The sequence below is a fragment of the Saccostrea echinata genome, unplaced genomic scaffold (assembly GCF_033153115.1).
Source record: "Saccostrea echinata isolate AGI-Se365-2 ecotype Australia unplaced genomic scaffold, CSIRO_AGI_Sech_v1 ptg000056l, whole genome shotgun sequence".
NCBI classification, from domain to species: Eukaryota; Metazoa; Mollusca; class Bivalvia; order Ostreida; family Ostreidae; genus Saccostrea; species Saccostrea echinata.
The window spans coordinates 6,160,206-6,174,545 of NW_026889805.1; the positions used below are offsets into that span (position 1 = coordinate 6,160,206).

The following is a 14,340-nucleotide window of genomic DNA, read 5'->3' on the forward strand; positions in this document are numbered from 1 at the left end:
CTGATGTTTTGGTTTTCAGACTGATGTTTTGAATTTTGACTTTCAGACTGATGTTTTGGTTTTCAGACTAATGTTTTGACTTTCAGACTGATGTTTTGGTTTTCAGACTGATGTTTTGAATTTTGACTTTCAGACTGATGTTTTGGCTTTCAGACTGATGTTTTGACTTTCAGACTGATGTTTTGACTTTTCAGACTGATGTTTTGGTTTTCAGACTGACGTTTTGGCTTTTAGACTGATGTTTTGGATTTTAGACTGATGATTTGGTTTTCAGACTGATGTTTTGGTTTTCAGACTGATGTTTTGACTTTCAGACTGATGTTTTGGTTTTCAGACTAGTGTTTTGACTTTCAGACTGATGTTTTGACTTTCAGACTGATGTTTTGGTTTTCAGACTGATGTTTTGAATTTTGACGTTCAGACTGATGTTTTGGTTTTCAGACTAATGTTTTGACTTTCAGACTGATGTTTTGGTTTTCAGACTGATGTTTTGAATTTTGACTTTCAGACTGATGTTTTGACTTTCAGACTAATGTTTTGACTTTCAGACTGATGTTTTGACTTTCAGACTGATGTTTTGGTTTTCAGACTGACGTTTTGACTTTTCAGACTGATGTTTTGGTTTTCAGACTAATGTTTTGACTTTTGGCTTTCAGACTGATGTTTTGGTTTTCAGACTGATGTTTTGACTTTTCAGACTGATGTTTTGGTTTTCAGACTGATGTTTTGACTTTTGACTTTCAGACTGATGTTTTGGTTTTCAGACTGATGTTTTGACTTTTGGCTTTCAGACTGATGTTTTGGCTTTTAGACTGATGTTTTTGACTTTCAGACTGATGTTTTGACTTTCAGACTGATGTTTTGACTTTTGACTTTCAGACTGATGTTTTGGTTTTCAGACTGACGTTTCGGCTTTTAGACTGACGTTTTGGCTTTTAGACTGATGTTTTGGATTTTAGACTGATGTTTTGGTTTTCAGACTGATGTTTTGGCTTTCAGACTGATGTTTTGACTTTCAGACTGATGTTTTGGTTTTCAGACTGATGTTTTGACTTTTGACTTTCAGATTGATGTTTTGACTTTCAGACTGATGTTTTGACTTTCAGACTGATGTTTTGACTTTCAGACTAATATTTTGACTTTCAGACTGATGTTTTGACTTTCAGACTGATGTTTTGGTTTTCAGACTAATGTTTTGACTTTTGGCTTTCAGACTGATGTTTTGGCTTTTAGACTGATGTTTTGGCTTTTAGACTGATGTTTTGACTTTCAGACTGATGTTTTTGTTTTCAGACTGATGTTCTGGTTGAATCGTGACTCCATTCAGAAGAGCACTATGTTGGGGGTACAGAGGAGGAGTGTAGTGGAGTTTGAATTTGTGTCTGTCAGGAGCTGTCTTGTTCTGGACCAGTTCTCAGACAGACTATACTGGATAGATCATGTTCAGCATGCTATTGAGAGCTGCAGTACTGATGGCAGTTACAGGTAATCAATTTCTTTTTTTTCTTTACCACCCAATTCCTCTGGATTCAGGTTGCAAATCTGTCTGAAGGTGAAGCCAACAGTTTATCAAGGTGTCATTTTATATTTTATACAAATATTGACCACAATTTTTTTTTTCTTTGGTTTATCTTTCACTGATGAATTTCTTTCATGTGAATAACAGTAGGATGATAGATTTCCTATTGAACTTTTAGTTAAAATGCATGGAATTTTTCAACTTCACTATCTACTGTAGATTCATTAATATACCCAAGGAATTCATTATTGTGTAATTTTGAGTGAAGCACCATGCACTCAAAAAATAAGATATCTAGGTTTTATTCTTACTGTGCTGAAATACATATAAAATCTCTTGCTCAATAGCCCAGATGAGGATTCCTGTTCTCGGGATTAGACGTACAAGTCATTTCATAATATTAAAGCTGAACATGATTTGTAAATAGGACACGCCATATTAGATTTTACTCTGATATCAGCACTGAGGTATATCCTTTGCATTCGTTACACCTGACTGCTTTATTGTCACAGGTATCGGCGTGGAATGGACGACAAGTGTTTGTGCTGGTTATCTTGCATTACCTTTGTTTACATTATATTGCAGGTTACATGTATTTGTTTGTATACTGCACTGACCTGTTGTAAGTTTGTTTGGTATCTTTCTCTCCTGCCATGGAAGAAGATCACAGTTATTTTTGTCGCTACCGAGTGTTTTACAATAGCTAGTATGTAGCATACATCCATCTACGCAGGTGACAACTGATTACACTGAACAGTGACTAAGTGAATGGTTTATATAGTGGTCCTCAGAAATAACCACTGAATAAAAGAATATGGCGGATAAATAACTTTTACAAATTGTGTTCAGCTTTAAGTAGTAGAGTAGAATAAGGAATACAGTATGTTATATACTAATTTATAGATGAATAAATTATATGTAATCTAGCAAGAAAAATTTCAAATGTTTAGGGATTTTTCTGATAACCAATGGCATTTTCCTTGGTTTATCATCTCCCTTCTTCTTTTCTGTGTTCTTCTAAATCAGTCCATACTTATTGTTTGATAATCAAGCTATGGGCTAGCTGTTACTCATGACCAGTATTTGTAATTTTTGCAGGAGGACCATTTTGTCTCAGGGATTGTACAAATTCCTGTCAATAAATGTTTTTGGAGATGACCTGTACTTCACTGATGAAGCAAGCAAGTCTCTTTATAAATATAACCGAATCACAGGACATACGACCATGCTGACCAATGACCTTCCATTCTCCAGTCAACTGAAGGTCATCCATCCAATTCTTCAGAATGCAGGCAAGGCTCTTATATATGTATTAATCCCTTCAGAGTTCATGTCCATCTCTTATGTGTACAGTTACTGTAGTGGTAATATATCTGCATTTTATTAACAAAGCAGAGACAGTAAAACGGACAGTTTACATAGGGTTGATATCCTCATGGATGTGGCAGTTTGCTGCTTTGTGAGGGAATATTTTGCGAAAAATTCCTTCTCATTTAGGTGAGCATAAGTGATGGTGACTCCCAGGATGAATTTCCATTTTCACTACATCTATAAAATGTTTCAATTTATAACACTTACCTGGTATTTTTGGACACTTTGAGCAGTTATTAATGACAGTATTTGTTTCTCTGTAGATTCCAGGTCAGATGTATGTGCCAAGAGATTCTGTTCACACCTGTGTTTGCCGACACCAGAGGGAGCTGTCTGTGCCTGCCCTGATGGATGGGACCTCATTAATAACAGGACTTGTAGAAGTATGTATTGTTCTTATACTGTTGACCACCCAATTTTCATGACTCCTTATTTTTGTAAGATATTTGGTAAAGTGAGTTTGACATTTTTGCAGGCAATTTAATTATCTTATGTAATTGATGCAAAAATAAAGTTCTCACAAATAAAAATTGATTAACAGTAGTTGATATACACAGGATAAAAACCCTCAGTTGATATTCTTTTAGGTGTTTTTTTTTTCATTACTGTTGTCAGTGTTTTTCATCAAATTGATTTCATATCAAATTTATCAAGTTTCAAATCAGTTTATTTCCCATAGCTGTAATTGCAATTCTAGAAATAGTATAATTTCTTTATGTATGGCAAACCTTATATTGTAGGTCCTCATGTGGTACCTTTGGTTAGCACTAAGACTCAAGTAGGAATATCAAAGTCACCTTTTCTACCAAGAGTTACTTCAACTCATGGAGATTACCCAACAACTAGTGCACCAAGGGTAACCTCAATGTCTATAATTACACGGAAAGTAACCTCAAAACCTTTTCCACCCAAGGTTGAGCCAACACCTATTCCACCTAAGCTGGATCCAACACCTACTAGATCCATGATGGATCAAACAGCTTCTTCAACCAAAGTCAGCCTATCACCTCTGTCAGCTGCCCCATGTAATTTACTGTGTATGAATGGGGGAACATGTTCTTATTCAAAGGACAAAGATATAGATTATTGTGTGTAAGTTACTTAATTCAGAGGGTGATTTTTTTCTATCCCTTGAAATAATTGATTAATTGCTTTCCCTAATGAATTGATATGAGTATATTTCCATTTCTATTTGTTTTCTCTGTGATAACTCTTTGAAAGTTAGGAGAGTTGATTTCTTGATCATTCTAAAGGAATGCAAATTTTGCCAAGCGAAAGGTCAGTAGGGAAGAAAGCCTAATATGCATGCAATTCTCGTGCGGCTGTCTTTGTGTCTGACTCTAAGGAGGCCTAATATGCATGTAATTCTCGTGCGGCTGTCTTTGTGTTTGACGTCAGTGGGCGGGGACTATTGAAATTGACATGTGAGGCCTCGTGTAATTAAAATCTATTAGTCTACATTTTTAAAATCTAAATTTACATTTTTATTTCAAAATGAAATGGAAATATAAGGAATCACTGTCTAGTTAGTAGAGTATGCCAGGGACATCAACGATAGTTGGAAACGTGGGATAATTTATGCATAACGGGCTTCGTTGTAACACCTTTGATGTATATATAACGGGCGTAATAACACCTTTTGGAAAGGCGTTATTACGCCTTTCCAAAAGGTGTTATTACGCCTTTCCAAAAGGTTTTATTACGCCTTTCCAAAAGGCGTTATTACGCCTTTTAAAAAGGCGTTACATTTGTATTACTCCTCTTTTTTTTCAATACATGACTTACTTAGTCCACCCTGGGGGCTGATTATAATTAGATTTCAAGGAAAAAAGATTTTTAAATATGTAAAATATTTTCAGTGTTAAACCAACTTAGTCCTTCTCTGATGCCAGACGCTTCTACCAAGGTGTATGGATTTCCGTCACAGTTTTCTCAACAACTGCTCAGTGCAGATGCTTGAAATTTTGGCACATTCTTTGTTTAGGCATGCCAAATGGTGGGGTTCATTTTTGTATGAATTCAGTGTCAACATGAGAGTGTATATTCACATCAGAGCAGGAGTATTACTAGTGAGCATTTGCTCACAGACTTCTTGTTTTTTTTCTATTTTTAGGTGCAGACCAGGTTATACTGGTTTTTTCTGCAATGAGGAGGAGCCAGGAGAAGAGGCCATTACCCCCAAGCCTCCTAGAGAAGAAGCCATCAACCCCAGGCCTCCACAAGACAACCCCTCTGTCATAGTTGGAGTCATCCTGGGTTCCTTGTTTACAGCTGTGGTGATCATCAGCTGCTTGTGTTACGTACAACATAAGAGGTAAATTAAGCCATATATAGACTCAGCTTTTAGCCTATCACAGAAACAATGTGTTTTAGCCAAACTCATCAGTCTAGGAAAGCTTTAGCCAATATTGTTGGTGTTCAAGTTTAAATATATTCAATCAGGCCCCTTGTCGGAAGGTACATACTCTAACTGCACAAAATATGCATGGATGCTTGGTTTGTAGAAATATACAAACAAATATGCATCATATTCTGCTTAAAATTGGGATGTTTGATTGATTTTTGTTTTACATCCCATTCAAGAATTTTTTGCTAATATGAGATGTCACTGTACTGGTGAAGGGCTTCAAAGTTATACCTTTACTCAACATTGAGGGTCATTGAGCATTGAGGGATCTTTATTGTGCCAAAAGATCTGCAACTTTTACTTTAAAGTGCTGATTGCTTGGCAAAGGAACAGTTGCTACCTATACATTTTTTTTTATCAACTTACGTCTGTGGCCTGGGCTTGAACCCACAACCTCCCGATCATGCTGTAAGTTGGAATGAGTAACCAGGTTAATCTAAGGCTACACAGTCAAATGACATTTGCCACAAACCCACCAATCTTGCTTGATAGGGTTATCACCATTCCATAATACCTGGGATACTTTACAACTGAATGACCAGGTGAATGTTTTTGGGTCATTTCCATTTAGGTATATGATACAATTTATATCAGTTATGCCTTAATCTCTCAGGTGAAATTCTGCAATTAAGGGATGATAATTTTTTGTCTCCCACTTTTGCCAAATGCAGGGAATATATATTTGGGTCTGTCCATCCATCTGTCTCTGTACCACTTTAGTTTCCAGATGATATCTTTAGCAATGAAATTTTACATCATAAACCCCTATGACTTAAAAAAGACTCCTATTGATTTGGATCAAAGACCAAGATCAGAAATTCATGTATTGTATTGTATGGTTTCAAGATGGTAACTTTAGTTTTCTTGTATTGTATGGTTTCAAGATGGTAACTTTAGTTTTCTTGTATTGTATGGTTTCAAGATGGTAACTTTAGTTTTCTTGTATTGTATGGTTTCAAGATGGTAACTTTAGTTTTCTTGTATTGTATGGTTTCAAGATGGTAACTTTAGTTTTCTTGTATTGTATGGTTTCAAGATGGTAACTTTAGTTTTCTTGTATTGTATGGTTTCAAGATGGTAACTTTAGTTTTCTTCCTACCTTCTATTGATTTTGAGGCCAAAGGTGAAAGGTAAAGGACACAAGTTCATGTAGGGTATGGATTGGTTTCAAGATTCACTTCAATACTCTCTATAACGCATTTTCATTTTGAGGTGAAAGGGTCAAAGGTCATGGTCACAAACATGTATATTGTTTGATTTGTCTCAAAACATATCTCAAACTTCTGTTCTTGAGTGGGGAACATGAATTCCCTGAATTAGTTTGTTAAATGCAGACTTCATGATTACTGCCTGGATTGAGAATGGTAGGATATAGGCACAAAAAATATATTTTATCATATTGAATTTCTGTTCAGTACATATATAAAAGATCATTAAAGAGTGACTGTTTGACATTTTGAGGATGCTTTGACAAAGGTCAAGGTCAAAAGTTTATTAATGTATATACATTGCTGATTTCATATACAGTATGTAAGTACACTGTTGGTCCAGATGCATGAATTTATTTCCTAGTTATAATATTGTAGCTGTCACAAAATAAGATAATTTTTTTGTCCAAGGTAAGTTGAAGGGGATGTGAAAACAGTCAGTTGATCAAATTTTGTTTGAATATCTGAATTGCGTGTTTTTTATTAGAGATAAAGTTCCAATTGCTGAGATCATTCATTTTCGTCCTCTGCTCAGTAATCGTCACTCTGAGGATAATGAGGAGCTCTTCAGTGAACATCCAGCTAGGACCAACCCACAAAACAATGATCAGAGCCATGATTATGAGGAAGTAAGCCCATCGGTATAGTTTTTACGGTCATTTGAGTCATCTATCACAAAATATTTGACAGCGATTTTACTGTTTCAGTCATAAACTTTTGAAATTTTCAGCTTTTATGCAATATTTTGAGAATAGTCTGAATTTGGATGTTCCTGCAATGAATCTTTCCTCTAAATTTATGTAAGGGTTAAAGGTGCTTGGACACAGATTTGAAGTTAATATTTTCTCAAGTTTTCGGTATAATATGATGACTTAAATGTTGCAATAGCATTTCAAATGGAAATAAAATTAAAAAAACTTATTTTATCTGGAAATTATTGAAACTACAAATTTCGGGACGCATTTGATTGATACATCCTAGCACTTTCTTAAAGCAAACTTTATCCTTAATACTTAAGAAAAGTAAAATTTTTGTTGTGTATTAATGAAATATATTCAAACTATAATCCAGAAAATTCAGAGTAGAAATGTAAGAAAGCAAAACCAACTCACCAGTATTGTCAGTCCGTGCTCAGTGATGTGTGCAGAGTTTAACAAATTGAACACACCCGGTGAAACGTAAACATTAAAAATAACAGAGCTCGTGTCCTGTTTACAAAAACAGTTATGTTTCACGGGTGTGTTCAATTTGTTAAACTCTGTACACATCACTGAGCACGGACTGACAATACTGGTGAGTTTGTATTGCTTTCTCACATTTCTACTCTTTATTTTCTTGATTATAGTTTAATATTTTTTCATTATTGCACAACAAAATTTCTACTTTTCTTAAGTACATGTATTAAGGATGAAGTTTACTTTGTGAAAGTGCATAGATGTGTCAATCAAACACGTCCCGAAATTTGTAGTTTCAATAATTTCCAGATAAAATAAGTTTTTTTTATTTTATTTCCATGTGAAATGCAATAAAAACATATAAGTCATGATATTATACCAAAAATTTGAGAAAATATTAACTTCATCTGTGTGTCCAAGCACCTTTAATGTATGAGTTGCGCTCCATTCCTTAAAAGTAATGGAGCCGAGGTCCCAAAGGTTTTTTACACTGTTTTAAATGCTTGTAATTATTGTTTGTTAATATATAATGAAAAATATATAAAAGATATACAGTAAAAATATATTTAATATAATAATAGTAGTAGTATTTAATTTATATAGAGAGAGAGTAAGGCGAGTAAAGTGTTATAAAGTAATTTAAATCCGTTTTCTGTCAGCAGCTTCGATAGCGTAGTGAGTTGAGTGTCTGACTATCATGGTGAGGGTACCAGGATCGATTGTCAAATGTACCTGTATGATTTTTTCTTAATATGAAAAAAAGCTTTAGTTAATGAAATTTTCTAAGTTCTTTCTTTGGTAGAGGCACAGAAAGGAGAATTTGAACATAGAAAATACCGTTTTCAGTGTAATTTGCAACTCTCCATTCCCGAAAAATAATGAAGCGCTCGAACAAAAGAGTGGCATCAGAAGTGGATTTTAATACATGATAAACTAGTGACAAGAAAGTGTACATGTGACATGAAGGTGGTTTGTAGAGAGTATGTTGAAAAGATATCCTTCATGACAATCAGGTGACTATGAAGGATTATGGGGTCTTCTGTATAAAATATAAAGTACAATCAAAGCCTTCATATCTTGAACATGATAGAATTCTAAAAAAAACAGTTACATGTATATGATGGTCGAAAACAATTAAGTTGAGTCTTGAATTTATAAATATATGCTCTTCAAACAAAGTTCAGAGGGGGATATGTAGGAATCACCTTTCCCATCTCTCTGTCTGTCTGCCTGTGTAATCATGTCCAGGCCATAACTTTGTAATGGAGAAACATTGGAAGCTCATACATGACAGAAAGTTTGCTTATGATCTGGGGGGGCATGTCATGACCTTGACCCACGCTCATTTTGGCAAGTTCAAGGTCACTGGCAGAAAGTGTAAAATTAACATCCAGTCTATAACTTTGTAATGGAGAAACACTGGAACCTCATGCCTGTAACAAAGATTGCTTATGACCTGAAGGTGTATCATGATCCTGACTCAAAATCATTTGGTCAAGTTCAAGGTCAATTCTAGAAAAATGTATAATTTCTGTCCTGACCATATCTTGTAATGGAGAAACATTGGAACCTCATACAAGGATTACTTATGACCTGTAGGGAGGAGTGTCATGACCTTGATCCAAGGTCATTTTGGCTAGTTTAAGTTCTCTGTCAGGAAAAGTGTAAAATTCATGTCAGATATATGATTCAATAATTCAGATGAATTTTTGTGTACATCATATGATTTTATTAAAAAGACTTAAATAGAGTCTTAAATTTGTTAGTTTTAAAAGCTGAGATTTGGCACTTTACAGTTTTCTCAGGTAAGGGGAGGGGTTTAGTTAAGAGGCATGATACCCCTACCAGACAGGAGCATTTGACCAGCTTATTCCTATACTCAAACAGTGTAATTATCTGTGGGGAGTTTATACCTGTACGTTTTTAGGTTTTATCATAATACAGTGTTTTCTACAGTAAAATATGAAGATAACAAACAGTTTTCAGTGTATTTTTTCTGATTTGATCCCTCTTAGATACATCATATAAGATACATCAAAAAAAGAGCAAGATTCACCAAAGGCCATAATTCAGAAAAAAATGTTAAAATTTAGCATACATTATGTTAAATATATATTGGGTTAATGGTCATTAAGTTAAATATCTATTTAAAATGATACAACTAGTTAATGTATTATGATATCTTGGAATGTGCATTATTCACAATTCATGAAATTTCTTCCAAAATGACTAATATTTCAAGCCATTTCCCAAAATTTTTAGACAATCTGCTCTGAAAATTACAAGTAAATATTAATTGATAGAACTGTTATTAAAATGTATTTACTTATTTTATTTTCTGATCAAGAGGTGTGCTCATACTTAAATTGTTTGTATAATCAAATACACAATATTTCTATAAATTAAATTCATTTGCAAAGCCCTTTCTCTGGTATGAGCACTTTGTAAAAAAAAAAACTTGTTTAATATGATATGAAAGCATGAAGTCTTTTATTAAAATCTTTAAATTGAAATTGGACAGAGTCGATAAATAGTCTGTAAACAGTTTATAAAGAGGGGCCCATTTTATGCATAAATGAGCCTTGCTCTTTTTGCATTTTAATGCCCCAGTTATTGAAGATTCAGGGGCATATAGTTTTTGCTCTGTCTGTCTGTTAATGTTTTTTTGTCTGTTTGTCTGCAAAAACTTAAGCCTTGCCCATAACTTTTGATTTTTTGGAGCTGTGGCTTTCATATTTCACGTGTATTCCAAGACCTATCTTTGTGTACCAACATATTTGACCTCTTGACTTTTACTTTGGAGTTTGACCCACTTTTGCAAAATTTTAGGAAACTTTAACCTAGTATAAGTTTTTAATAGTTGGTGCTAGGGCTTTCATACTTAATCAATGTATTCCTTGTGATAAGATCTTTCCTTGGATTTAAATTTTTTTGACATACTTTTGAAAAACCTTAACCTTAGCCATAACTCTTGAAAGGTTAGGGCTAGGTCTTTTATATTTTGCAGGTTTGTCTTTTGTGACAAGACCTTCTTTAAAGTTCCAACAATACTTTGACCTTTGAGAATGATCTACTTTTGAAAAACATTAATCTTAGCCATTACTTTCGAACAATCAGTGCTAGGGCTTTCATATACCACAGGTTCATTTCTTGTGAAAAGACCTTCCTCTAGGTGCCAAAAATTTTGACCTTTTTACCTTAACCTTGCAGTTAGACCTACGTTTGAAAAACTTTTACCTTGGCCAAAACTTGAATGTTTAGTGCTAGGGCTTCCATATTTCACAGATGTATTCCTTGTGAGAAGACATTTCCTTGGGCACCATTTATTTTGGCCTTGATGTTAGAGTTTGACCTACTTTTGAAAAACCTTAACCTTAGCCATCAGTTTTGATTGGTTGGTGCTAGGGCTTTCATATTTCACAGATGTTATTCCTTGTGACAAGACCTCTGTTTGGGTACCAAAGCTTTTATCTGTTGACCTTCACCTTGGAGTTTGACTTGCATTTGAGAAACTTTAACATTCACCATCAGCTGCCATGGGGGGGGGGGGGGGGGGGGATCAGTGTTTCACAAACACATCTTGTTAAATACAACACTTTTACTTCCTTTAGATGAAGAAAGAGATTGAATTACAAGTATTTTCCTTGGGGGGGGGGGGGGGTCATGCAATTTAAATTGCCTGCAAAATTGGTCATCTGAAACATAAAACTACTCATTATAGCAATGGTGTGATTAGGAAGTAAGCTAGGGTTACTCTTTAAGAATGTGTAAAATGAGTATTTGGAATGTAATAGTATCAAACTGAAAATTATTTGAACGATATAAATTTCCAAATTACAGTGTGTGTGTCTATTTCAGTATAAGTACAAGATTTGACTTAAAATTGTCCTTTTTTTAGTTGAGTTCTGACATTATGGAAGACCATGGTGAACTAAGATGGCAGCATTCTACTACCTCTGTAGATTCAGCATTTGTCAGTCACTCTGATGAAAATGATCCGCTGACTTCACAGCTTATTCCAGTGTGACAACTCAGATTTAGCCTGATTAAGTGAATCAACTGTCTTATGTCACTGGATCCAGCATATTGATGTATTAATTGATTGGTTATTTATTGTGTAAAGGTTTAGGAGATTTTGTGTTTTTGTTGCAGTGGTAATGAATATAAAAATTACAATGCATGAAAATTTGACTATATTTTGTGAAAATCATGAAATTGAATACATATAATTTGATGGCCATTTTCATTTTAAAAAATTTAAAAGAAATTTGTTGAAAAATAGGACAGTACTGTCTTTTCAATGTGACCACATATATAATTATTTATACTGTTTTGTATTTGCTCATAGAACAACAGATTTTTTTATCTGCATTTAGAACCTGCATATGTCCCTTTTAATGCAGGTTCTAGGGTAATATTATACTTCTGAAAATCACAGGTGGTGGTTTTTTTCTGATTTACAAAAAAATGGTGTCATTTTTATGTGTAGTGAGTATCTGTGATACAGCTGTATGAGAGCAGAAGGACAATTCAGCATTATATTAATTGATAAAATGTCTGAGTATTCAAGGTGGTTAAAAAAACACCATCTTTACAGGATTTCTGTATTGTATTTCAATGATTTATATGACACTACCAATATGTGACACATGAAATACTGTAAAAATAATTATTTGGTAATTGTGAAATGTTTGTTAGAGGTCATCCAAAGCATTTTTTCTCCAAATATTGTGCAGTAGGGATGGATTATTTTTTTTAATTTAACATTGGGAACTGTGTTTTTACAATTTTTTTAATGTTATTTGGAGTCAGCCAATCAATTCTGAAAGTCAGTGTAATGTAAGCAAAAATATGCAAATGCAAAAATGATTAAATTGCTTTGTTTCTGGAATATGCAAAAATGATTATAATGATTAAATTGCTTTGTTTCTGGTATATGAAATAAATGATTAAATTGCTTTGTTTCTGGTATATGAAATAAATGATTACATTGCTTTGTTTCTAGAACATTTATTCTGTCGACTTAATTGAACACATTTCTTGATTTATGGTATGAGAAACGTGCAATATCAGACAAGGTTTTCGATGTCATGCATGTACCTATACATGTGTATTGCTATTTGCTGAATTACTTTGAATGTCTTATATGTAGGTGAAGCCAAATCTGTTGTTTTTTGACAAATCAGTGATTAACAAAGTTTAAACTAAACTTATTACCGTAAACATTTAAATGTCTATACCAGTGGATAAATAGATATTAGTAACTTTATTTATTTGGTATTTTTATACAGATATTTTTTTTTCAGATTTCTATGAGTTTAATAATTGATGAGATTTGATATTTATAGATATTTTACAGTGTTGTTTATTTGTTAACATATGATTGTCTAAAAATGGAATATGCTAAAAATACGATAAACTTTATATCAATTTTGCAACAAATGTTTTCTATCTGATAATTTATGCTAAAAATTGTTTAAGATCTGTTTTTAGACTGTTTATGTATACATTTTGTGATTGTAAGCACCTGTGGCCTGTGATTTGAATAAACAGTGCATTTCGAGATTTATTTAATTATTCTGTAAACTGAGTGGGGCTGCAGCAGCTGAGTTAAAATTGCACATGAACTTTCAATTCAATCACTTTATCAGTAATTCTAATAATATTAGTTAAGAGTATTTGCTACATGCAGAGACCCAAAATTGGTACATGGATTGATATGTATTTTTGGACTTATTTTGGTTGTAAATGATGCAAATCAAATTTCAAAAATATTAAGAAATTTTAGTTTTTTGTAAAATTCAAAATTCTCAATTTTTGCTTTTCCCTCCTATAAATCTATAGAGCTTTTAAAAAGAAAAAAATATCATCACTTTATAGGTCTTCAATATATTGCTTTATTTTGATGATTCATTTTGGCAATATTTACAAAATTTGTGTATCACATGTGAATCGTTAAAATAATTGATCCACTGATCATTTCCAAAATCGCTTCAGTTTTAAAATGTTACCCATGGATATGTGTAAATATGTTTGCTATACATGTATTTGAGATGTAAGGAAATGGCATACAAAATATATAGAACTTTTGCCCAATCTCACTCGTAAAATTTATAGAATATCTTTAAACCAATTGAAAATACTACATGTACGTTGCTTGACCTCCTTCTAAAGTAACTTAGTGTTAAAGTTTGGCGTTACAAAAACAAAGGATACTATTTTCATGGGGTCTTACTTTTCAGTGAATATTTTCCTACTTATTAACATTAAAAGATTATGTTCAGATAAGGTTCCTCAGGTGAGGCCTTTTTATTTCGATGAACGATTTTGCCAGGGTCACTTTAAATAGACATGTCTTAAAATACATGTACTAGTAAAACTTGATACACAATTGGATTATATACCAGGAAGCATATTAATTCCTTTTTTTTTATTTTTGTTGAACGATGTTGCCATGGTAACTAAAGATAGCGATTGCTATGAAATCCTTTTAGAACGCTTTTTGACAAACTCAGCCTTACTGTAAAGCAAGAAAGACTGCAAGATATGAGTACCGGGAAAAAAGATCGCATCAACCGTGTACACAACATGCAAAGGTGATGAATATGTTGTGATAATTTTATTTGAATATTGTATCAAAATCCTTGGTCCACGGTACCT

General features: G+C 33.4%; 1 protein-coding gene across 1 annotated transcript in view; it reads left to right on the forward strand.

The window, feature by feature from the left end:
* The window catches only part of LOC133173555 (vitellogenin receptor-like), a 56,041-nt gene extending 42,796 nt beyond the window's left edge, over nt 1–13,245 (forward strand). Inside the window, exons 25-31 of the mRNA XM_061308538.1 lie at nt 1,294–1,485; nt 2,618–2,811; nt 3,154–3,273; nt 3,631–3,982; nt 5,004–5,204; nt 6,993–7,146; nt 11,579–13,245. Of these exons, the coding sequence (XP_061164522.1) occupies nt 1,294–1,485; nt 2,618–2,811; nt 3,154–3,273; nt 3,631–3,982; nt 5,004–5,204; nt 6,993–7,146; nt 11,579–11,707 (1,342 nt within the window). The 3' untranslated portion in view covers nt 11,708–13,245. The remainder of the gene's footprint in view (nt 1–1,293; nt 1,486–2,617; nt 2,812–3,153; nt 3,274–3,630; nt 3,983–5,003; nt 5,205–6,992; nt 7,147–11,578) is intronic.
* Nucleotides 13,246–14,340: the final 1,095 nt, after the last annotated feature.